General features: G+C 46.4%; 1 protein-coding gene across 1 annotated transcript in view; it reads left to right on the top strand.

Moving 5' to 3' along the window:
* TppII (Tripeptidyl-peptidase II) overlaps positions 1 to 26,018 on the top strand; it is a 236,372-nt gene that overhangs the window by 24,359 nt on the left and 185,995 nt on the right. Inside the window, exons 6-9 of the mRNA XM_075873097.1 lie at positions 8,577 to 8,674; positions 9,280 to 9,345; positions 17,968 to 18,196; positions 22,461 to 22,591. Coding sequence (XP_075729212.1) covers positions 8,577 to 8,674; positions 9,280 to 9,345; positions 17,968 to 18,196; positions 22,461 to 22,591 — 524 coding nt within the window. The remainder of the gene's footprint in view (positions 1 to 8,576; positions 8,675 to 9,279; positions 9,346 to 17,967; positions 18,197 to 22,460; positions 22,592 to 26,018) is intronic.

Here is a 26,018-nt window from a genome sequence, read left to right as displayed (position 1 = left end):
AATTCAATTCCTGAAGAACTAAAACACAGTTGTATAGTTTGGCACATACAGTCGACTAGGAACCACAAAAAAACTTTGAATTAAACAAAATTTTAATTAAGCAAGACGCACAAAAAACTGCACATTTATTGCTTCGAACCTGACAGTTCTCTAAGAAAATAGTCTGTCATCTTTTCTTGCCAAACCTGGCTGTCGCTAGCTAGCTTTCCAAGCACTACACATGTTGAAGGGCTCCTTCAGCACTGTCCTCTTTAACAAAACATGAAAACCACAGTGCGAGGGCCAAGACATGTAGGAACATCGGTAGTCCTCAGTGGCGGTTCGTTTCTATGTCGCCGTCCACTAGCCGAAGCATTTGCACAATTTTTCTGCTCGTTAGTGGACTGCATGTGCGGACGTTGCTGTCCACGGCAACAAATTATTCAAGACTGACGTCACTAAGAACGGCCCTAAAACTACCGTCATTGAGTTCACCTGTTTGCATTTGATGAAATTCGAGAGGAAGTTAGGCTTAACGCTCTACTTGAGTGCGATGTCTTGCTTGGCAGTGCCTCCCTAGTCAACTTCCTTCAAGACATGTGACTTTCGTCGCCAGGTCAAGTGTTCGGTAGGGGCCGCGAGTTCCTGCGCTCTACAACAACTCAACTGTTTTCCAGATGGCAAACCGAAGAGCCAAACAATGGCTATGAGCACTTCATGCAGACGCGGGTGGACACTCGGAGCATAGCATATGCACAAAAAAGCAGCTGGAGCAAAGGCCTTTGCTGTTACCTCCTTGCGCCATGTGCCCACATTGCACTGCTTGCTGCCTTTTCACTTAATTTCTTTATTTCCTTCCCCTCTTTCCTGTTTGTTTGCACTGCGACCCCTCCTTCTGCGTAATGTCGTCGTTGCTCTCTCTACGGCTTGTCCCGCTCGACTGTGAAGCTCGTTTGCTCCGTTGAGTTTGAGAACTTTACGGTAGACACCTAGTAGCCAGTCTTTCATCTTGGGAGACTGCACAATCAGTGCTATGCGTATACATAGTGTTCTATGAGAGGGTTTAACTGTAGTAAAAAAAAATTGCATAACAGGGCCTGCACTGTAGACGGCTATGTTATAAATGGGGTGAACAGTACCACTTTGTGAACCATGTTTGCTTGCCAAGTGCAGTACTACTGCTGATTGAAACAGCAGTACATATTTGAAAGAAAGAAAAGCCTTCCAAACAAGTGCATGGATTAACCAAACTCTGCATGTAGAGCTCATAATGTCTCTTATTTTGGTTTTGCTGCTGCTGGTGGTACACACTTTTTGTTCATTTTTGTATTAGGTCGACAAGTCTGTGAACATAGGATTTATAAATTTAAATAAATCGGGTCAGATTTATTACAGGGTTGCAGCATAAATGATTCATAAGAGCCCACCATAAGTGTTAAGGGGGGACATGGTTATTAGGGCTCTCTCATTTATTTTTGAACCAAGTGTGACAGAAGTTGGCATGCTTACTTAGTTTGTTCTCCGGATCCTAAAAATGTAGTTGTTTTTTTTTGTAGCTTCATTAGTTAATTGATTAATCAAGATAAGAATTTCTATTGTTCTTACCATAATAGAAAAATAACCACCAGTCAAAAATTTATAAATAACATAGGGATTGACAGTAGAAAGCATAAGACATGCAACATAAGAAGCACTTTTTTGAATGGGTCATTATTTCTTACTTTACAGTACACTAAACTTCACAGCTCTGAATGTGGCCATGTGTGGTCACAAAAAAGGCTAGTTTGAAAAACTGGCATCAAGAGAAATCAAAATCTGCTTCCTATGTTGTGTGCTTCAAACATATAGCCTCATGCTGCAAAATAAAATATTCTGCTCTCTGTAAAAGTTTCAGATATATTGCAGTAATTTTCATGCAGGGTGTACAAAATTGCCATTTTGAGAAAATAAAGAAAACAAAGAATTCTAACATTTTTAACTGTAAAAATGTATGCACTTATAATTACATAGCCATTGACATATAAATGAATGCTAGAAAGCCTAAGAAGTGCAACGCTGCAAGCGGATCGAAAATTGAACGAGTACTTCTCGAATTACAGCACAGTTCATTGCATGTAATCAAATACAGAAATTTTTATATTAAAATAAAAAAAAATGACACTGCCAATTAAAAATAGGCTCCCAGCATTGTTTTTTGTGCACATTTAGCTACATTGTGCAAAAACAATTACAGCTCTAGCTGTCCTAGGTCCACTTTTACCGAACAAGCAAAAGAAAGTGGTCAAAATCTGTGCTTTGAGAATAATGCTGTTAAAACTTAATTTCGCCGTTCCGAGGGAAAAATATCATGGCACACATACTTTCAGTCAGTTAATATGCACCGGGAATGTAATAGACAGATTGTTTGTACGAGCGTGTCGTTTCTTCTAGTCCTGCAGCAAGTTGTCGCCGTGTGCTCGTCTGCCGCGAGGCCGCTTATCAGTTCGGTGACTGTACTGACGGTGATGTGCGACAAATGTGCGTGCGTTATCTACGATCTGTCGAATAACGCGCCGATGTTTTCCGGCTTGTCCAGAGTAAGTTACCCGTAAGTGTCGCGAACCAAAGTTGCTCCCTCGCTCATCAATTTCGAGGCTACACGAGTGCCGAGGTGTTAGTTTTCTTTTCACGCAAGACTGCCGTAATTTCGAGCGGAGATCGCGACAACGTTGCGAACACGTCGTTAAAAGCAGTCTACCTGTTGCCAGTAGCCTTCATTGCGAGGGCCGCGAGCATGTTCACTGCAAACGGATTGACTTTCTGGTGTTGGTTGACGCGCGGCGTACTCCACTCTGACAAACCGTCACGCAGTTCAAGGTCCTTTTGTCAGGCGGGGGGAACCACAACATCGGCGGGTTTAGCTATAAGACTGCACTTCCGTTCCGTCACTACTGTTACGTCTGTACAGCCGCTTGTGACTGTAGACGATTTATTAAAGGACAGGAAACGTGAACAAGTTCAAAAGCGTAGCCCAGGCGTTGGAGTCACTCCTGGCCAGCGTTCGACGCCAGGCTCGCGCTCGTGCCACAGCGCCAGTGCCCCGCGCGCACTTCGTTAATGTCGTCTTCTAAGGCGACATGTCACTCTTCCTCCCTTAGACGAAGTCTCCATAGCGGTCTGGAGGTCGCCTAACCTCTGGTGGTCGCAGTTGCCGAGTGGCCACTGCCTGTGACGTCGACGGTTGCGAGGGAGTGTGATCTTGCATCTCGGGCGATTCAGGCGGTTGAGCAGCTGAGCTCGATGGCGTCTCTTCTGGCGTTGCGTCCAAGAGATCGTCAGCTGCGCTCCAATCTGTCCGCGATTGGGTTGTTTGTCTGGTCTGACTCGTTTTCCTCATGTGATTGAGGTGACGCCGAACCTTTCCTTGGTCGCTTTTTACAAGCCAGGATCGTGGTCCGACGCGGCGCAGTATTTCGCCTTCAATCCAATCTGGCTTTTTCAAAAACTGCCGGATAAGCACTCTATCCCCTATAGCGAAGCGGCGTGATTTTTGCAATGCCTCCTGGCTCTCAGGACTTCGCTTATCCGTCTCCCGCTTAAGAAGATCGAGAGGGCAGAGCAATTCTCGTCCGAACATCGCTCTCGCCGGTGTCATACCTGTGGTAGTGTGTATTGTCGTGTGCTGCCGATACAGAAATCTTGCAAGTCGGCACTGTATGGACTTGTCTGCATCTTTCAACAGCGCTCTTTTCAGCTCCGCCACATAGCGTTCTGCCTGGCCGTTTGTTGCCGGATGATATGCTGGTGAGGTTGCAGCCTGTATGCCGTTCGACGCATAGAACTGCTTGATCTCGTTGGAGATGAATGCTTTTCCGTTGTCGGAGATGACCTTTCGGGGAATGCCGAACGTTGCAAAGAGGCTTCGGAGCACGTCGATTACAGCCGCGGATGTTGCTTGTGTCACGTGCCGGACTTCCACCCACTTTGTGTATGCGTCCACAACAACTAAGTAGGTGCGTCCGAGTAGTGGCCCCGCGAAGTCAACGTGCACCGTGTTCCATGCTGTCTGGGGACGGTCCCACGTAGGAATAGGAGCTTTGGGTGGGCTCTTTTGCGTTGCTTGGCATTCACGGCACTGTCGCACCGTTTCCTCGATCACCTTGTCCATTCCGGGCCACCATACGTAGCTCCTTGCGCACTTCTTCATGGCTACCATGCCTCTGTGACCCGCATGCAGAAGTGCCAGAACACGGGATCGTGCTGAGCTCGGTATGATCACTCGGGATCCAAGTGTGATGCACTCGCGCTGTAGTGCTAGTGCGGTCGCTCGTCGTCGGTAAGGAGCAAACTCATCTCCAGTGAGTTTCTCCACTGTACCCTCCTGCACTGCCTTGTACAACCTCTGCATGATGCTGTCTTGTTGTGTCAGGCGTGCTATCTCGGCAGCAGTCAACGGAGGTCTCGATAACGCTTCGAACAATAGTACGTCACCTGGAGGCCAGGGTTCATCGAGACGTTCTTGTAATGGCAAACGGCTCAACGCATCCGCGTTTTGATGGTTCTTGCCACGCCTGTAGATTATGCTGTAGTCATACGCCGATAACTTGATGCACCATCTGGTCATCCGTGGAGAAAGGACTTGAGCCGTTGGCTTTTGTGGACCCAGTATGCCGAGCAGTGGTTGGTGGTCAGTGACGAAAGTCACCTTTCTTCCCGCAATATACTTGTGGAACTTGTGGGCTGCAAACACCACAGCAAGGCCTTCTCTGTCCAATTGAGCATATTTGCGTTCTGCCGGCCCTAGCGTCCGAGATGCAAAAGCGATTGGCGCCTCTCTATTCTGGTCATCACGTTGAGACAGAACAGCTCCTATGCCATATGGTGAAGCATCACAAGAGACAAGAAGCTCCTTCTGTTCGTCGTAGTGTGCCAGTACGGTCTGACTGAGCAGCAATGCCTTAAGCTTGTCAAAGGCTTCTTGATGCTTTGTCTCCCATCTCCACGTGGCGTCCTTCTGAAGAAGCTGGTATAGGCAGCTGGCAACTGTTGCCCTGTTCTTCAAGAATCTGTCGTAGAAAGCCAGCATTCCGAGAAATGATTGAAGCGCTTGTTTGCAGTTTGGTGCTGGAGCGTCCGTTATGGCTCGAACTTTCTCTTCGTTTGTGTGGACGCCTGTCTCGTCGATTCGGTGTCCCAGAAAGAAAACTTGTCGCACCGCAAAGCAGCACTTGTTTTTTCCGAGGCGCAGATTGTAGTTTCGTAGCCTCTTCAGCACTTCTTCCAGTCTCTCGGCGTGTTCCGTGGCGTCTTTCCCACTGATGATCACGTCATCTAGGTATGCGCACACGCCTGTGATGCCTGACAGCATTGTCTCCATAAAACGTTGAAAAATGGCTGGGGCTGCAGAAATTCCGAAAGGCAATCTCTTGACCCTGTATAGTCCCTTCAGCGTGTTCAGGGTCAATATCTCTGCTGTCTCTGGCGTCACGTGAAGTTGCTGGTACGCTTGTGCTAAATCCAGGGTGCTGAAGACCTTGCCTCCCCTCAAGTGGCTGAGCACTTCATCAGTTGAGGGAAGTGGGTAGTCTGCCTTCTTTGATACCTGGTTCACTGTGCAACGGTAGTCGCCGCATATTCGCAACGAGCCATTCTTCTTTCGAACCAGTACGAGAGGCGTTGCCCAATCCGAATGCTGTGCTGGCTCGATTATGCCTTGACTTTGCAGTCGATCCAATTCTGCTTCTACAGCTGACCGGAGCGCGAAAGGAACCGGCCGTGCTTTTAGGAACTTTGGTTTCGCTCCTTCCACGAGGTCTAGTTGTACCGCTGGACCGATGTGTCCTGATATGTCCTCGTCGAATACAGATTGGTACTTGTCGAGAAGCTTCGAAACAAGTTCATCGCCGGATACATCATTGATGCCCGTGATCTGTATACCCAGGTGAGGAAACCAGTTTCGTCCAAGGAGGTTACAACCTGCTCCCTTGATGACAACAAGTGGTAGTGTCATGGTTTTGTTTCCGTGCGTAACAATCACCGTTGCACATCCGAGAACTCGAAGAGACTGTCCTGACCATGTGCGTAGGAGCATGTTGTCGGTCTGAAGCCGTGGTCGATCATCTGTCCACGTAGCTTTGAACGTGACCTCACTGATGAGTGTGCAGGCTGCACCCGAGTCGACTTCAAAATCCAAGAACTTGCCATGTACGCGTAGCCGAGTCATGACCTTCTGTGTGCTGAACGCGTTGGTTACGGTGTTGAGCTCGTAAAGGGCCACGTCTGATGAGTCCTGCTGAGTCGACACTGGTGCTGAGGCAGCTGTCGAAGTTCCTTGTTGGGGATATTCGATGCTGTTGCTCGTTTTTGCTTCTTTCCGCTTTTTCAGACAGGCTTTTTCAATGTGTCCGCGTTTCTTGCAGTAGTTGCAGGAGACTGTCTGGAACTTGCAAGTGTCCGGATTATGTAGCGCGTTACAACGCCAACAGCGTTGTTTCTTCTTTTGGGCAGAGGCACTAGAGTGACCTTGGTTGTCTATCTTGCATGTGCTTATGCAGGATTCGTGAAACTCTTTAAATTCGGTTTTCACGCGTTTCTGGTCTTCGATGGCGTTTTCAGCTCGCAGTGCAAGGTCGAAAGCTTTCTTGAACGTCAAGTCCTTTTCTGCGAAGAGCCGTTGCTGGACCTGCTCGTTCCGAAGACCGCAAACGAAACGATCACGCAGCATGACGTCCATAGGCAGCATTGTCGGATTCGCTGCAGTGTCTGCGCTTGTCCCGAAATTGCAATCTGCTGCTAGCTTCTTGAGCGCCGTGACGTAATCACTGACCGTTTCGTCGTGCTTTTGGTCACGTCGCTGGAATCGTGCCCTGCAGAAGACCTCAGACGGTTGTGGATCGAAGTGAGCCTTGAGCATCTTGACTATGTCCTCGTAGCTCACTTGGTTGGGCTGCTTGGGTTGAACGAGGGCGCAGACGATGTCATAAGTCTGTTCCCCGCACAGCGTTAGCAGATGAGCACGTTTCTTCGATGCGTCCGTAATCTCGTTAGCCTCGAAGAAGAACTGTAGCCTCCCATACCAGGATCTCCAGGAGCTGGGGCTGCCGCTGAATTCGGGTAGCCGACCGAAGTCGGGCGTCGCCATGTTATTTCCTTGACGTCGGTGGAGTGCCGATGAGTCGATCCAGTCTTCCTCGTCGCCAACTGTTACGTCTGTACAGCCGCTTGTGACTGTAGACGATTTATTAAAGGACAGGAAACGTGAACAAGTTCAAAAGCGTAGCCCAGGCGTTGGAGTCACTCCTGGCCAGCGTTCGACGCCAGGCTCGCGCTCGTGCCACAGCGCCAGTGCCCCGCGCGCACTTCGTTAATGTCGTCTTCTAAGGCGACATGTCAACTACAAAGATTGATATCTCTGGTAGCTTCACTTCTGCTTTTTACTTGCCGTCCTCTAACTGATGAGGCTGCAAAACACAGCCGTTCTCAGTAACGTTGTCGGCAACCAACGGGCTTGTAGGCCTACACCGGTGACTCGGCGACCGCCGTTGACCGCGTCGAGTTTGTTATCCTCGTTGTCCTGAGCCATAGCGGGGATCTTTCTGAAGTTCACAGCGAACGAACCACCGGCACACCCGCTTCACAAATAACTGTAGCACGGAACTTCTTTACTGCCGCAAGCAGTCAGTAGCACCATGACAAAATGGCGCATGTCCGTGCGCGTTGCGATGGTGAAGCAGACGTCGAAAGCGCCCCTTGGCCAATCGGATGCCTAAATTTGGTCACGTGCCCCAAGCAGCCAATTGAATCGCGCGCTAGTGTTTCTCGATGACGCGTTTTTGCTAAAAAACCAATGAGCAAGGTGAGCCAGCGGTGGCGGGAAATTGAAGATGAAGAACGACCCTTCCAAACGAGAACAAGATGAACACGATAGCTCGTGTGTAACGGCAACAGTTTGGTGCGGAAAAAGTGCGATTTTAGCGTCAATTGCGCTCACATTCATCTCACAGGGATGTTATAAGTTGATTTTGCGCCAGAAATAATGATGCGAGAAGCTAGAAACTTCTCAGATATGTGCAAAAATAGGCGCAGATTTCGAAAATGTCAGCCTCAAAAAGTTGATTTTTTTTTGTGATATTTGGCCTTCTAAGACCCGTGCCCCCCGTTAAGTTACTAACTTTTTTTTCTTGAGCACATGAACACGAAAAAATTTGATCTTTAGTGTTTTTTATCCATGCAATTTCAAGAAATACACACTTCAAGCTGGAAGATCCTTAATGTTTCTGAAAGAGTGCACAAGTACTCACTCTGATAATGAATACATTATGGGCCATTATAGTGTGAAACAGACCACTATGGCACACTGAACTATCAACCAGCTGCTTGTTTTAAAGGGGTTCTAGCTCTTGTGGACGAATGCTTCTTGAATTCAACATATGGCAGCCTTCTCATCCATTCAGCAGTGTACCATGCCAATATTTTTCTTGGAGTAATCATAAGAAGGTCTATGGTTCACAGTCAAGCAGCTGCTCATGGTTATGTCCCAGTATTTTTTGTTACAACTGGTATAATTAATCTCAGTTTGGTAACTATGCAATGTCAATGTGAGCAAAATGTCTTTTCAGGGCAGTTATTGATACTTCGGAGCAGGGTGACCTCGCTAGCTGTGCTTTACTGGGCAACTACAGCGAGACATTGCAGTTTGCCACCCTTACCAAGGAAGGTATGTTGCTTCGTCCACATTGCATTGTAGGCAAGGCATTGCAAAGGATATGCTCTTGTCACTTTCTAGCTCGCATAGTATTATGACCACTGCCTAACTGTCACATACAAAGACTCTATTCACTATTTAAAGCGAGTCTTTCATTGCATTTTCTTCGAATGTTCTGGATATTGATGCTGCTGTGTAGCTCGATGAATAGTGTGCCATGCGCACAGCTGAGTTTCTTGGATCTCAGGTACACGGGGCTCAGGTACTCGACTGCTGACCCACAGCTCGGGGGATCGAATCCCAGCTGCGGCGGCTGTATATTCAATGGAGGCAAAACTGCTTGAGGCCCATGTGCTTAGATTTAGGTGCCCGTTGGAAAACCCCAGATGGTCGAAATTCTGAAATCCTCCACTACGGCGTCTCTCATAATCATATAGTGGTTTTGGGACATGAAACCCTAATGATTATTATTACCCAACCTATGAGTGGTAAACAGAAAGTCAGGTTACAGCAATACACTCTGGCACTAATAGTGGCAAGGAAAGCGTCTGCCGTCAATCAACTCGATCAGCCGTCAATCATAATCAAACTTGCCTTTCTTCTTTTTTTATATCCAGACTGCCTCAACTATGCTGTCAACATACATGACGAAGGAAACCTGTTAGAGATTGTGGGCAACTGCTGTGAGTATGGGTGGTGATCCCATTCCATCCTTTGTTAAGATGTGAAAGTAGTATGAAAAACATGTTATTTGGCATTGCACATCACTCTGTTTTTTATCTAGCAGAGCTTAGGGCAATGGCAGTGTACCTCCTATTGCTAGTTTGCACTGTTTATAGCAGGTTCAGTGCCACGTTTTCTTGTGCTGGCGGCTGATAGTTGCACATGTGCTCTTGCAATTAACAACAACATGGTGGCTTGGTTTGTCACACATTTTTGCTCACTGCCATGTTAAGACAAGCTGCAGTTGCGCGCAACATGATTGGGGATGTGGGTGCACTACTGGAGGACATGTGTCAAGAGCACGGAGGTACACAGGGGCTTGAGTTAATTTTGACATTTAGGGGATATGCTACTCGCAATATGCAAGTTTTGTTCAAAATTACACACTTTTTTGTTTTTACACGCCTTCACAAGTTTAATTTCTATACTTTAAGGACAAAAAAGTCAAGGTTGTAGTTCAAGTTAGGTTAATACAGTATAGACCGCTTATAATGTAAGTCGCGGGAGTCACGAATATCCGCACTATAAGCGGTACCGCACTAGTATAACCAAAACAACCTTTTTCAAGGGCCACACTTACGCAAAACGTGTTGAACATGCAGCTTCGCGTGTCCAAAAATCGAAACAAGTGATGCGTGTTTGCTAACATTTAAATGCTGAATGTTAAAAAAATTTAACGTCCAAAGACGCGCAATGCCAATGAAACGAATGCGAAAAGGTGGAGGGGTGTCTAACAAATGAAAGCACCATCGTGAAAATTCGCCAACTACTAGACCACCTGGATTATGCGCATTACATAGAAACTATGTCTAATCACGTCCAGAATTCGACGCGTTGAAAGACGCCAACCATTCGATTTCATCGGCTCTCATACAACGGATTTAAGACATCACAATCGAAATGTGAACCACTATTTGAGTGCTACAGGTGCTGCCCTCGTTTTCATTAACGATATGTATCTCTTCCCATCAAGTGCGGCCACCGCAAAGAGTTTCGTTAATTCAGTATACCAAACCGCAACTTAGATTCACGCGACCGCTACCGATCGAAGCGCAACCAACACCGATTAGGTTTAGCTTGCCGTTTGGTATGTTGTCGCGAAAAGTTTGTCCAGAACATGAAGATTCGGTGTCAAAAAGATCCCACTAGCAGTGAACCGATACGAAGTTTGCGTTCGTTGCCGACAGATCAGCAAGGACAACAACTCTCCAAGCTTACGTATGACAGCGCACTGGCAGCGAAAGTGAAAGCTCGCGTCATAAAACCATAAAAAGTTTTCAATTTGTGGACAAAAAGCAAACGCGATATTTGTTGCAAGCTCGATAACGACGATGTCTTTCCAGACAAGAAACTTCTAAAGGGGCTCTGAAACACTTTTTCAAGTAACCATGGAATGAATTCATTGAAAGAGTTTATTGCTTCACAAATTCAATGCCGCAGAAATTTTAATAGTCCGTCCAGTATGAGCGAAGTTACAGATTTGTCACACGCTGCTATCACATTTTCTCTTCTCTCGTCCCGACGAAAGCGCTGGAGGCTAAGCAGGGAGGGATGGCTGGGCCCTAAAGAAACGTCACGCGAGCCTTGTGACCTGAGAACTTTTTTTTTTTTCTTTTCGAATGCGTGGCTTTATCAGTGTGATCTCGCTTGGAGGCGTGGACAAGTAGCGGTCTCCCGCGGCGATTTCTGTCACGAGTGAGCGCACCATGTTTAAATCATCCAGTGGCTGATAGATGGGCTTGCTATGTGTGATTCTTGGGTATATTGCGTGATTCGTCGAGAGAAGAGAAAGCAATTTTCAGCTGACTTTGATAATTTATTGTGAATTCTAGGCCGCGTGCTGCACTACAATATTTGGATCGCGTGTTGTCGGGAGCCTCTACTACCAATCGGCAGCATTTTCTGACCATGCTCAAAAAGCGTTGCAGGGCCCCTTTAAGCGCATGCAGTTGATAAGGGTAGGATTGCACGTGCCATGCTGAGTGGGGTGCGGCCGAAGCCACGCTAGCGACGTAGTTCGCCAGCGTGGCTTCGGCCTCCCTGATCCATGGGCTGATCCATGAACTCCCTGATCCATGGGCTGCAACAGTGTGTTGGTGTTGGCTGGGAGGAATTCCAACTGAATCGACTTCAGTCCTGTCATAGTCCCACGTCCGGGACAGTTATCAACAAGAAAAAAAACCTTGGTATTCTGTCGCGAAAATCCTGCACCTTCTGTGTGCAGCCATTTACTGAAGAGGGCGTGTGTCATCCAAGCTTTCGAGCTCGACTCGTAAGTGACGGGTAAAGTAGCGATTCCCTTGAAACAGCGAGGATTTTTTATTTTCCTATAACAAGCAGCTTCAATTTGTTGCTGCCAGACATGTTGGCTCCTACTAAGACAGTAAATTGTTCTTTGCAAAGCTTGCCCCCTGTGCACAGCTCACCTTTGAAGGCAATAGATTTTGATGGCAGGAGCTTATAAAAGAGCGCTGTTTCATCTACATTGTAAATATCGTCAACTTCGAATCGGCGCATGATCTCCGGCAGCCGTCCTGTCCGCCAGTCTCGACATGCAGTCGCGTCAGCTGCTGCAGCTTCTCCTACGATGGTGCGGAAAAAGAGGTCATTTCTCTCTTTAAACCTCGGCAGCCAGCCTTCACTGCACAAGAAGTCGGTTATACCGAGTCGAAGAATAAACTTTTCAGCCTTAGCACGGATTAAAGGACCGTTGGCTAGAATGTTCTGACTCCGGGCTTTCATAAGCCAGAATACGAGACACTTCTCTAGTACTTCGTGGTCGCCGTGTGGCAGACGCTTCCTTTGGAACCCCAATCGCGATGTTTCGAAGGCATTCTGCAGCTTCTCTTGTCGTGCAGAATCCTTGTTGAAGCTGCTCTTCGGGGTGCCGTGCTTCGTTGCGAGCACCGACTTCGAGTAGGAGCCACTTTTGAAATCGAGAATGATCTTCTTTTCTAACGTCAGCGCATGGTGTGCATGCTTTTGTGTTGCCATTATACAGCTAAGGCAAGGCCTCAACTTCGCGAGCACTTACAAGTTACCAAAGTCAGACGACACCAACGCGGCAATGAAGCACCAATGGCTCCACAATGGCCGGAAAACGTGGCCGTGACCTCGGCGACTAGAACGGAGGCTGAACGACGAGATGGACAGCAATGGAGCATTTGCTGCACAGCCTACCAACGAGACGAGGCCTACGGGCACCTACGAGGCTGGCTGGAAAAACAAAACAGCCGGAAACGGAAAAGGTCGATGCTCATAGTGATGGGCCTGCCAGAAGTTCCATTTTTGGTTCCATTTACACGGTGTAGTGGGAATTGCGGTTCTGATTACCGGAACATTTTTTTGCATTGTGTCAATACAGAATCAACCAACTTACAGGCTACTGTTCCGCTTAAGCGGCAATTCAGTTTAAGCGATTTCTGCTTATCGAGATTCTGCTATAGTTACCTAAGGAAAAACACTAACACTGCAATTCTGGTTACTGAAACTAAAAAGAACGATGCCATTACAGTTTATCGGAAGTGAAGTAGACAGCAGCTCGACAGACGACCGATGCAGGCGAATCGTCTGCTTTGCGGTTTGAAATATGCGCTATCCGGTCGTGCCCCAAAGTTTTCTCTTTAGGTGGTAACGAAAAAAACAAAACAATGTAAACATGCACCGGGAAGGATACGGCGCATATCTAAATTACGGCTGCCAGCTTCACGCCTACGGCCTTGTCCTGCTGTCTTGGTGAAGTCGCTGGTTCACAATGAATGATGCCGTTTCCTTACGCCTCAGATATTCTCGCTTCGTTGATAGACTATGGATGATAAGACGGTACTGTTTTCGATACCTGTGCTTAGTTTGACACAGTCCCACGTCTACCAAAAGTATCTCTGCATTTCTGTAAACACTTGTCTGACTGTACCCCCAAAATTTACATTAATCGTATTGTCGAACAATCCTTTTTCTTATAATACATTTATGAGCCTCAATTGCTTTGAACTGACCACAATAACATTTCTGTTGAACTTTGCAGCTTTGACTACTCGTAGCTAAAAGCGTGCTGATTGGCTTTTGGAGCTTTGCTTACACGATCATAGATGGCGCAGCTAGTCTAGCGCTTTGTGAGTCATTGTTTTACTGGTTTTGTCTTTGGAGTAACGTTACGCTGTAATTTAGTTAATGTAACGAGCTAACGAAGGCATTTTATGTTATACTAAAGCTGTATGAATTTTTGTTGCCGGCACTTCTCTTAACTCCGGTCAGGGCTTCTCGCTGTTGTGTTTGCAGTCACTGAATGTTGAAGGCTATGCATCAGGATTCATTGTTATTTACCCTTTCAACGGTATTTGGCCGCATAGACAGCGGTCGTGTTTACATTCATCATCTTTGAAGTGTGCGGTGCAAAGCACCACGCTTTTCGATATATCCCATTCCTTTCGCCTCACTAACCAGCACCTTTTGGCGCTTCATGATTTTTTTTAAGTGCATAAAAGCTGTTCCCCAGTTGTAACATATGTTCCAGCAGCCTATGGCCCCACATTTTATACTACAAAAAAGTTAAATCCTTTGAATTATCCAACTGTAAAGGTGCGTCATGTAGAAAAGGAAAGGATGTGGCTGCAGGGAAGTCTGCTCACGAGTGGTGGTGAGCTGTAATTGACATCTTTTCTGTTTATGCCCAATTTGTCCCGGCACACTGCTAGAGCTCCGCGTCGTCTGCTAGCTGACAGTTAGAGCACTGATTATAAATGAAATATGTGATTGCAAGCTTTTTCACTCTCATTATTATTGTTTACCAAGATATACTACGCATTCTGCACATATTTTACCCAGGTAAAATTTCGTTGCTGTTGGCATTTAAGTGTGGCCTTGTTCTTAAGTTATTAAGCATTTTGGCGTCTTCACCCTTTGTGAATGTGCAGAGAAATACTATAGCTTCTGCTTTACGTAGAGGTGTCTGCCATCTCCTTGAATTTCGCCCAGTATTGATCACTTTCGCTTTGCTGGAATGATGCAAGAAATGAGGCGTGATTCGTGTTTCCTCCTTGTCCCTATGAAAACCCTTCTGCCTAGCAGGCATGATGGTCAGCAGAAAGAGATAATTAAAATGAAGGCAATAAATTGGAACTTTTGCTGCTGCCAGCGTTCAGTTCAAAGCATGGGGTTTTTGCACGTTTATCTTTTAATAAATTGTCACTTGACAGGAGACAGTCGGTTAAAACCAAGCAGCACCTTTTGAGACAGCAGTTGAGGGGGCACATCCAGACCTGAATGCTGCTTTTCTCAACTCCAGAGCGGAGTAGTTCTCACTCATCTTGTCAGCAATCTTGATCGTTTAGGAAACAGATGTCACTTGCAAAGTTATGCCTTAAAGTGGCCTAGTTTCAAGTAACCATAAAATGAATCAACTGGAAGAGCTTATTGGCTCAAGAATTCAATGCCGCAAAACTTTTGAAAATTCGTCCAGTGCGAGTGGACTTACAAAGGTTTGTCGCATGCTGCAATTGCATTCTCTCTTCTCTCGTCCCGATGAAAGCGCTGAAGGCTAAGCAGGGAAGGATGGCAGGGCCACAGAAAAACGTCATGCATGCTTCGCGACCTTGAGCACTTTTTTCTTTTTTTTTTCGAATGCTCGGCTTTTTTAGTGTGATCCCGCGCACACGTGGACAAGTAGTGGCCTCCTGTGGCGATCTCTGTAATGAGCAAGTGTGCCATGTTCAAATCAGCCAATGGCTGATAGATGGGTCGTTGACGTGTGATTTTTGGGCATATAACATGATTTGTCGAGAGTAGAGAAAGCAATGTTCAGTTGACTTACATTGATCATTTATTATGAATTCCAGGCCGCGTGCTGTGCTACGTTATTTGGCTCGCGTGTTGTCGGGAGCCTCTACTACCGATCAGTTCTGTTTTCTGACCATGCTCAAAAAGTGTTGCAGGGCCCCTTTAAGTGACATCGATCAGCTCGGCAAGGGACGTAGCCACTTTTTTCGGGGGGATGCGAGGCAACTTGCTCCTTCATCCAAAAGTTGGGATAGAGTCTCTGTGCAGTTTTGATAAATTTCCAATGACTTCACTGCCTCAAGAACTTTATTCACTTAAACATAGGAGGATCAACGAAGATGAGACATGTAGCAATACTTCCAACTTCCCTTTAGTTGCCCAGATTCACCATTAGCCATAAAAGAAACTTTGATGTCAATCGAGGGACTTCACTCTTCTATGGAATGGTTTACTATAGAATCTCCCTAAATCATATCTAGTGGTTGGAATGACAGAAAGCTGAGTTGGCTATGTTAAAGATTAGAAGGAAAAGGCAGACGAAAACAACAGTGGGAAACTTATTCTTGTTTGACCTTTGTCACATGCTCTCTTCTTTTGTCCCAGCAAGTATGGTGGAATTAAGCTACATGAGGGTGGGGGTGGGGTGGGCAAGTTCTTATCTTTTATTTATGTGCATGATTGATGTAGAAACGTTGCACGTAGATCACTTGCTTGCAGCAGGGCCACCACACTACGTTAAATATTCAGCTTGTGAAGTTCAAATCAGACTATAGCCTTGTCTTTCAGATAGGTGACGTAGTTGATCTTGTGTATACAGCATCATTGGCAGAAAGAAGAGCGAGCGATTGGCAGCTGACTGAAATTTAGTTCTAAATTCCTTGCCATGTGCTGCATAGCCACGGCAGGAACACATGCTTGCATAGCCTTGCGTGCCAATCGTTAGCATTTTCTGGCCATATTCAAAGAGTTTCTGGGACCCTTGAACACTTCTCCTAGATGCTTCTCGATCACCTGCCATAAAAGAATTGTTGCCTTGACAAGCTCTGTCACACGGTTTTACTGTTCTAGGGAGTCTCTAAGCGAAGTCCTAGGCCAGTGTATTTTCCCGTTTCAAACTTTTAGAAGTTTTTCCTGGTTGACCAGGAGCAGAAAACCTTTCTTTGTTTGCTCTACTCATATTCACTAGCCTTAACATGCAAGAAGGTATTGTCAGTGTGCCAAATGATTTTCATTGGATGTGATAATTCATAATGAATGGAAGTGGAACATTACCATTTGCGCTGGGGAGCAGCTATGACCCACACGTCACAGTCTTTCATGAACATACAACAAAATATGCCCTGCCTCCATTTTGTGAAGGCAGTGACACTTCATTTGACTCCTCTGGCAGGAGACTGTTGGAAGCCACAGTGACAGAATAGGTACAGTAGTGCAACAATTACTTCTTTCTGTATCTTCATGTGCACCTACTGCATAGCACTGGCAGTGCCTAACTGTCGAGGAATCCTACTGCATAGCACTGGCAGTGCCAAACTGTCGAGGAACCTTGGCGACTGTTTCCGATAGCATTGAACATGCGACGCAAGTATGTAGTTGTGTTTACTTAGATACTCACCCGAGAGCATCCAATGATGCTGGGATCTTTGATCCTGCTTAAGGCTGATGGGCCTTACCAAAAATCAGATTACAGACGATTAATGATTGAACAGCTAGTATTGCTTGTACTTTAGAGTTGGTTGTTGTGGATAAGTTTACACAATAATCTATTGATTTCTTAGCTGCCTGAAGTTTGTGGGCTTGAACATCAAAACTGTTTTTTTTTGCACTGATTACTACTACAGCGCATGGAAGCTTCATTTGCTTCAGCTCCACTTGTTATGGTGGCTGTGAGAAAAAATTAGTTGCAATAGCATCAACTTGTGGTTGGTAGATCTTGGGTTCATCAATGTTGGTTTTTGTAGATTTAGTGCATTTTTTTACTCCCCAAATTGTCAAGCATTTTCATGACACCATTGTAAAAAATATCTCCTGGTGGCTATATTATTTAGACGTATTTACCGATGGCTTTCTGTAGAAGAAAGTAACTACCTATATAGACGTTTAACTGTCCTAGCATTGTTGCCGTCTTTTGTCAAAATCTTAATGAAGTACTCAGCATGATTTCTTGGAGACTTCCTTTGAATGCTTTAACTATCCAGGCAAACATGCATTGTAGGGGAAACGCTTCCAAGGTAACAAGCTTTTTAGGCTTGAGAAAATTCAGTAAGTTGAACCCCTTTGTAAGAAACGTGCACCAGGGAGCAATTGTCTTTTATGCGAGGTCTCTATAATAAGCAGGATACCACTTATGCATTTTCTTATCAATCCCTATTTCAATGTAGGCATACTGGTGTCTCTTAAACCCAATTGTCTCTCACAGCAGTGTTTCTTATCAAGTCATGAAATCAGAATGACATAATTAAACTTTTTTGTGGTGATTTAGTGAAATGTTCCATCTCCAAATGCCAGAGAGATGGATTTTGTCTTTTTCACATACATGGCTGGACTCTTGTTAAGGTGATCATTTTTGAATAACTAATTCAAGTTTTCTTCTACATCGACAATATTAGTTTACAGTAAAGTGTGTACTAGATTGGTAATATTCAAGGAGCTCAATATTGTACTTGTTTATGAGCCATTGAAAAGAAAACCATAATATGTTGCAAGCAAGTATAAACATAGAACAAGCTGGACATAGATGGCTCGATTGTCCATGTGTACAGTGGCATGAGGAAGTTTCCACAATGTAAGTTTGACGGCTGATGCAGCGACACACGGCACCCACGTGGCATGCATTGCTGCTGCCTGCTTCCCGAACTGCCCCGAGCGCAACGGTGTGGCACCTGGTGCACAGCTTGTCAGTGTGGCTATTGGAGACTTGCGACTGGGCTCCATGGAGACGGGCACTGCATTAGCCCGGGCCATGGTGCGTGTGCTCCAGCAGGGATGCCAACTCATCAACATGAGCTACGGCGAGCACGCTCACTGGATCGGAGGGTGAGGATGTCACATACACTGTGCCTTTTTTTTCAATAAAGAAAAGGTCCATAAAGCTTATCGATTGTTGTTGCCATTGAGCATCAGGGGTGTGCGGAGGGGTACTGACTCGTAGGACTAAAGAGTGTAATAGCTGTCGCCACTCTTAAGCCACGGTTCTGTGTTGAGCATTTATTGTGAAGAAAACGGTGTGTTGTGCTTCTGGCTAGTTTGACGAGAAGTGAGAAGGATCGCACTGGCACCTAACTATTAAAGAGCCACTCACCAGGTTTGACAATTTTGAGCCTACAAGCACAATGTTCACGATCACGTCTGCTGAAATCTGCAACGCTGCGCACCGCGGAAGTGGGTATATTTCAAGATGAACGCTGCTCCCCCCCCTTTTGCGGGCGCGTGCCCAGAGAATGAGGGCATAACGTGCGCGTATAAATGGCCGTACGTACACGGCAATGCAGTAACGTTGGTCCTCTACGTAGACGACTGTGCTTCGACGTTCCTAACAGTGGCACGTGACATGGCGAAAATTATTTAACTCTACATGCGTAGTTTATGTAATTTGTTGCTTGAAAATATTAATAAATCCTGAGCAAAATAATGAGACGCAATAAGGGAATGTGCACGTATTCTTTCCATTTTTTTCTCGTGAATTGCAGTGAGATGCTGGGCTAATGTGCTAGCATTTCGCATGCGTTCGTGTCCCCGCTGTCAGCGCATCGAGCAGACGACAGCCGTGGAAGCGAAAGTAACGCTCCTATGCGTTCACGTGCTCATCATGGTCAGCTATTCTACCGCGTCTCAGCCAGCGTTTCCGAACCATCCCAGTAGATCACAAAATAAGGCTGGTCAACGACCAAAAAAAAAAAAAAACGCCACTCGTGTGTTTGTTTGGGGGTTGGGCTTGTTCGGGCACATTGTTCGCATGTGACCTATTGGCCGAATGCGGGAGAGGGTAGGGAAGAGATTTGGCTTGCAAAGGCTACGTGGGGAGCAGTTAGGGTTTCGAGCATGCCTCCTCTCATCCCTGTTTTGTGCCACTTCAAAAATGCAGCTTTCTCAGCTCGTAATGAACCGATTGAAAAAAATTTTGTGGCATAATGCTCCTCATCGGACACACAACTACTTTCATGGTCCAAGTAAAATTTATTATAGGGCCTGTTGAGTGGCCTTAAGGAGCCACTGAAAAGCTGCTCTTCAAGCTCGGCAGATACATATGAGAAGAGCACCAAGGGATGTTGGCCTGCAGAGAGGAGCTGTTTCAGCACAGTGAGGTCTGTGGTAAAGCACACCTGGCATTTGTACCAATTTTTCTTCTAGCCAGTGACTGGTACCTACATGCTTCAGTGTGACAACTAAAAGTACACTGGAGCTCTTATTGCACACGTGATAAAAGCCGGGGGGATGTGAGGCAACTTCTAGTGAAGCTGTTAAGGGGGGACGCGGGTCTTAGAAAAGTAAAAAATGGCCAAAAAATCGATTTTGAGAAAAACGCATTTTTCGAATCTTTGAACCTATAAGCACCTCTCCTCAAATTATTAACGCTAAATTCGATAAAAAAATAGGTTAAAATCTATTTTCAAACCATCACGGGAGTCGCAAAACAACTCGCAAAACAGAAAAGTTGTTCGAACTTCCCGCGCGCGCCGCCAGCGAAGCAGCTGGCGGATCGGCGCCATCTTGGGCTTGTTTTGAAGCTGGTTCCTTTGTGCGCGTTTTGTGGGCTCTCAAAATGGCGTAGCTCCAACACAACGACTGCCCTCCCCCGTTTTGCGAAGCCGTCTGCCGGACCGCTGATTGGCTAGAGCGCGCGCGCGCCGGCGAGCCCCCCCGTCTCGCGCTTACCATTGGCTGGCGCGGCGGCGCGGCCACGGTTGCTCGCTCTTTTTTTTTTGTTTGGTTTTGCTCCGTCGGCGCCTGCTCTCGTGCGTGTTATCTCGTCTGCTACCCGCTCGTGTACCGACGTCGCTGACGTATACGTCTTTCTGCATTTCGCCGGCATGGCTTGGGAAGCTCGCCTGAAGAAGAACACTCGTCAAGCTTTCGGCAGGAAACGAAAGCGAGCGTGGAATGCGCGGCAGAAGGGAGCGGCCTGCGCGCCGCCGAGAACGCCGGAGATGGCCGAAGCAGCGCATTCTGACAACGGGCTGTCGGAAATGCCTGTTATTGCGGAGGCAGGCTACTGTGCAGGAAATCTCTTCATGCGTCGTAGCCTTGAAAAGGATAAAACCAGGCTTCACAAATCGCGGAGGGAGCACCTGCAGAGCAGTTCAACAAAGGCAACACTTGCAAAGCGACATAAGCCTGCAAGAGACACTGCATACAGCCCTGGCATGCTGTAGAATTGTAAGGATGTCTGGGACAAAAATGTGTGTTTTACTTGAAATAGTGTTTTATGTATAAAAGGGCAATGTTTTTATATATAACATGTGTCTTCCTTTGGTTTTCAGTGCACTAGAACAGCCACAAAGTTGTAGACTGGGTTCCTTATACTGATTCAACGGCCAGTACACAGTTTTTAAATGAGCTGTGGCAAATATTTTGGGAAGGTGCATTGACACATTTGGTTCAGCCATACTCACATAATGTAGAGCTATACAACGGTGCCATTTTTATTGCTCTTGCTTCACTTTAGCAAAAGTTAGTTATTAGAAACTTTAAATGCGTTTTTCTCAGTTCGATGTTTTTGTGCACCACACTAAACCTTAGGGGTTTTTCTTATATGTTACTGTTGATTGAGAATGACAAACTTGGTATCATTTTATTTGTAATAACATTACCTATGGGGTGATGCTATTTTGATTACTCTAGAAGCATACTGTTAATTACAATTATGGATAGTAATGAGCGAAAATTGAACAGAATATCCATTGTAAGTGCTGGTCTGTTTTCTTATCTATATAATGCCTAAAAATTAATAAAAATAGCATCACCCCATACAGAAAGCCCTCAGCATTGGGGCTATGCATTTATTTTTTGGATCTGGCTTGATTAAGTTGCCAAAAAGCCCCCAATGAAGTGCATAATTAATTAAATTACAGATGTTAATATTTTTTTATCCACTGAAGCTACTTCAGAAACAATTACATATTTGAAATCAGCATGAAAAACTGTCCAAGATGGTGAGGTTTGGTCAAGATTGAGCCAAAAACAGAAAAAAAAATTTAAAGACCCTTGTCCCCCCTTAATCGGTGCTTAGTTACCACTGACCAGTTCTGCCATCTCGACTCAACAGTACACCAACTTTTGTAACTGACACCTCTGCACCTTAGGTTTTATTACCTGATTTATGAAAGTCTAAATAGAGGTGAGAGAAGCCCACTTTATGGATGAGCCTGCCCACAAATGATGTCAAACATAAACACAGCCGTTTATGGCTATGAGCTAACTTATGGCAGCTGTGACACTTTCATTCCCTGGGACAGTCCAGTATCTGGAAATACTAACGCTGAATGGGTAACAGAACTACTGTGGCATAATTCAAGCATAAGCAGACTGCTTGCTTTCTCTAGCTCGCATTTCCGCTCTATGCAAAAACCAAGAAAATTACAATTAATAGTTTGTTTTTTGTAAACTGATAATTATGCATGGCACCTGTCCCACCACATGGAGGCGGGGCCACAGAGCTTCTTCGATAATAGAGCATGTGGAATTTCAGTGGGAAAGATTCATGAGAATCTCTCTCTAAATCCGACCAGGGCTTGCTTGATTTTTTTCCTGCCTCTTCAAACCTTTTGCTCTCAAATTGAGTGGACCTTTTGTACAATTTTAATTTTACGCAATTGTGCAGTTACTAACTTTGTTCTATGCATCGTTATGTGGTAAAATGGCAATCTGTACCTGAATACTCTCGACGTAGCAAACGCTACGCACCATAAGATAGCACAATACCTCTCAGTCAGTCTCCATTAAAGTGCACTTTGGTATTGGTCCCAAATGGACCCCCTTTTTTGGATATCTGTAATGGCCAATCCCATCAATGTTGTCTTGTTGCATTTGCGACTAGATATCAGCTGACGGTAGAGAGGTGCAATCACATTGTCTGTCCCCTTTTGCCTACATGTGGACATCGCCACCTATGCACATGTTAGTGCTTCATGCTATGGTCATTCACTCCACGATGATTCTCCCAAATTTCGGCCACTTTCTTTTCATGTCAGTCTATGTATAATTAAGCTTTTCACGGTAAGTTGCTTGGCGTGTAACGAGCAGGCATGCTTCTTGAACGGGCTGCTACTTTGAGCACTGACCCTGCTGCCTCCTTTGACAGGCGACTGATGGAGCTCATGCATGAGGTGATTGACCGGTATGGAGTGGTGATGCTTAACAGTGCGGGCAACCATGGGCCAGCACTGTCCACGGTCAATGCCCCGGGGACGATGCCTACTTCCTCCATCATTGGTAAGCTCTCATGAACTGCTTAGGATGGGAACCACTCTCTGTCGGTGGGTGTCTTGTCTCTCGCTATTCTAGCAATGTGTAGGTTTCTTTCGTCCGCTTATGCCATATTTGTCTCTAGGCTCATGCCAGTAGCAAATTTTAGGTTCGAAGCAGTTTTAAAGCAAATACTGGTTTTAGTCAAATAATTTCTAATCTAATTTGAATAGTATTAATGACATACTATAAGTAAAATGAGCATGTTTGTCATGACCTAGCCAACCTGTGCAATATTCTTAAAAAATTTAAATGCCTGTGCGAATGTCTTTCTCTTCATCAATTGAGGGAGCTAAACGCAACTTCAAATAGTGGCAAAATTTGACACTTGGTAGGTTGCAAGTGACAACCGGTAAAAGGTTTTACGTTTTAAAATTTACTATACATGGAGCATATTGTCCCAGGTAATGGGTATGAGCCATAACTGTAGCGTGAAATCTTTTGGAAGTAGAGAAAGAAGAAGACTTTGCTTCCTGGTTTGGAGGCGAGCAAGATGTCGATTCATTGCTGTCTGTTATTTCGTTCGTGGCACTGGTGGAGGTGCGGGGTAAATGCGCCTCGGCTGCAAATTTTCAGCCGACACACCAAGATACTTGGAGACAGCTACAGCTCCCACGGCAAGAAGCAGTCGCCGCCTGCGAGGACTATCTCCTGAATACGGTCCCCTCTCTCAAGACGAGATGGCAACTTCGACTACCAACCAGGCGAGTCAAACCAACGACGCCTATTCTTTTCTCCCGCATGTTTTTCATGCGCCGCAAACACCACGCTCATTTCATGGAGACATTTATGAAGATGTTGATGACTGGCTTGACCACTTCAATCGAGTTGCCAACATCAACGAATGGGATGAAGCTCGCAAGCTGCGGAGAGTTTACTTCGCGTTAGAACTCTGCCAAAACGTGGTATGAGAATCACGAGGGTTCCTTTGCGACATGGCAAGGGTTCAGCCGACAGTATCATTGGCTGAACCCTTGCCATGTCATGTTTGTCTTTCCTTTCAGTGCTGCATACCGCAGCACTGAAAGGAAAGAGAATGTGGAGCAGGCCATCTTGTCTCGGAACCAAAGACCTAATGAGAGAGTTTCAATGTTTGTCGAGGACATGCTTCGACTCTTCAAGTGTGCCGACCCTACAATGTCCGAGGGAAAGAAGGTGCGTCATTTAATGCGTGGTGTAAAAGAGCAGCTCATCGCCGGACTCGTGTGCAATCCACCGACGACTGTGGCTGAGTTCATAAATGAGGCAACCACAATGGAGCATCATACTGTGACGACCAGCATCGGTCGTCACAGTATGAACGCCACGACGTCACCACTGCTGCATGCTCTATCGGGGCTGACAGGGAGAGGCATGCCCTCGCAGAGTTCATAAGAAGCGTCGTGCGGGACGAGCTGCGTCAACTCCAAGCAGCGGGACTCCAACCACCCTTGAATGCTCTCGCAGACTTAATCCGAAATGAGATCTGACAGGTGGTCACTTTACTCATGCCAACGAGGCCTGAGGCCCCTGTGTTAACTTAAGTGGCAGCTCTGCGATCTCCTGCACCACATGCTCCTAATCCCACCATGCGGAGAATGGATCAGGCTAGCCATCGATTCCAGGGCACCTCTTCGACTCCGCCACCCGCCTCAAGGTTTCCGAGTGCACCAACTTATCATTCGTCTGTATCGCGACAGAACGCCACAAAGGTCAGCGTGTGGCGTACGTCAGATAACCGTCCACTCTGCTACCACTGTGGCGAAGCGGGTCATGTCTACCGCAATTGCCAGTACCGCCAACTTCGTCTCCGTGGCTTTCACCCTGATGCTCGGTGCCCGTGTTACGGTGAGCGTCCCCGCGGCATCGAAGCGTACTTTATGGGCCAGCAAGCTTCTCGCCTTCGTCAACGCCCCCAATCACGATCACAATCACCTCACCGCCCCACGTCACCTAGCATTCCCTCGTCATCTTATGCTCCTTTCAGACGCCGCTCACTGAGTCTCCGCAGAGGAAACTAGAAACCCCGGCTCCTGGGGTTGAAGGCACGTCCCAACGAACTGTCAAAGAGCCTCCCTCGACGCAAAGACCTGACGAAGACCGTTCAGACTTTCCAGTCGTTTCCGAAAGCCATAAGACTGTTTCCGCCAACATCACCCTACACGTCGATAATCACGTCATCACTGCCCGAGTCGACACCGGCGCCGATTATTCAGTTATGAGCAGCGCCCTGGCATCCCAACTGAGGAAGGTAACTACCCCTTGGCAAGGACCCCCGTTGCGCACGGCAGGGGGCCACCTCGTCACGCCGACTGGAATGTGCACAGCCCCCTGTTCGAGTCCGTGCTTGGACGTTCACAGGGTCTTTCCTCGTATTACCTGTGTGATCCTGTCCACTCATTCTGGGACTGGACTTTCTTCGCGAACACAGCGCAATTATTGACCTACGAGACTTGCAGGTGTCGTTCGAGGACCCGTTTCACCCTGAGCCTAAAAACACCCACTTATCGAAGGCTGCCCTACGTGTATCCTCCGAATCTGTTACTATGCCTCCTCGCAGCAGCCTCTTTATTAACGTTGAGTGTGACTAAGATGTCCCCGATGCTGTAATTGCAGAAGGAAATTTGTCTACTTTTTGCACAACAAATCTGTGTTGCCCGAGGTATTGTTCAGCCCAGGAGGAAGCAGGCTTGCCTGTTAGTCACGAATTTCAGCGAGGAGTATTGCCATCTTACCAAACGCACTGCGATCGCATACCTTGAGGATATTGCTGACATCCCTGGTCCCTCAACATTATCTGCTCTTTCGTCGTGCGATGATTCCGCCATGACATTCGCAACCACTCTCGACGTAAACCAGGGTCTACTATCCGCACAACGGGAACGTCTTTTGAAGCTACTCGACTCATTTCGGGACTGCTTTGCTATGCCTTCGAAAGTGAACCAAACACTGCTTGCCAAGCATCATATCATCACCGAGCCTACCGAAAGACCCATTCGACAGCACGCCTACAGAGTCTCGCAAAAAGAACAAGAGGTTATACGCCAACAGGTCCAGCAGATGCTCAAGGACGATATCATCCAGTCATTGACCAGTCTCTGGGTGTCCCCTGTTGTGTTAGTAAAGAAAAAAAGATGGTACCCTGCGATTTTGCGTCGACTACCGAAAGTTGAATAAGATCACGAAGAAAGACGTGTATCCTTTACCACGAATAGATGACTCGCTGGACCGCATTCGCAAAGCTCGTTACTTTTCTTCCATGGATCTACGCAGCGGCTATTGGCAAGTTTCTGTTGATGAGCGCGACCGCAAAAAGACCGCATTCATTACTCCTGACGGACTCTGCGAGTTCAAGGTCCTTCTCTTCAGTTTATGCTCGGCGCCAGCTACTTTTCAAAGAATGATGGACACGGTT

Source organism: Rhipicephalus microplus, chromosome 1, assembly GCF_043290135.1.
Source record: "Rhipicephalus microplus isolate Deutch F79 chromosome 1, USDA_Rmic, whole genome shotgun sequence".
NCBI lineage: Eukaryota > Metazoa > Arthropoda > Arachnida > Ixodida > Ixodidae > Rhipicephalus > Rhipicephalus microplus.
This window is presented reverse-complemented; position numbering and strand designations above follow the sequence as displayed.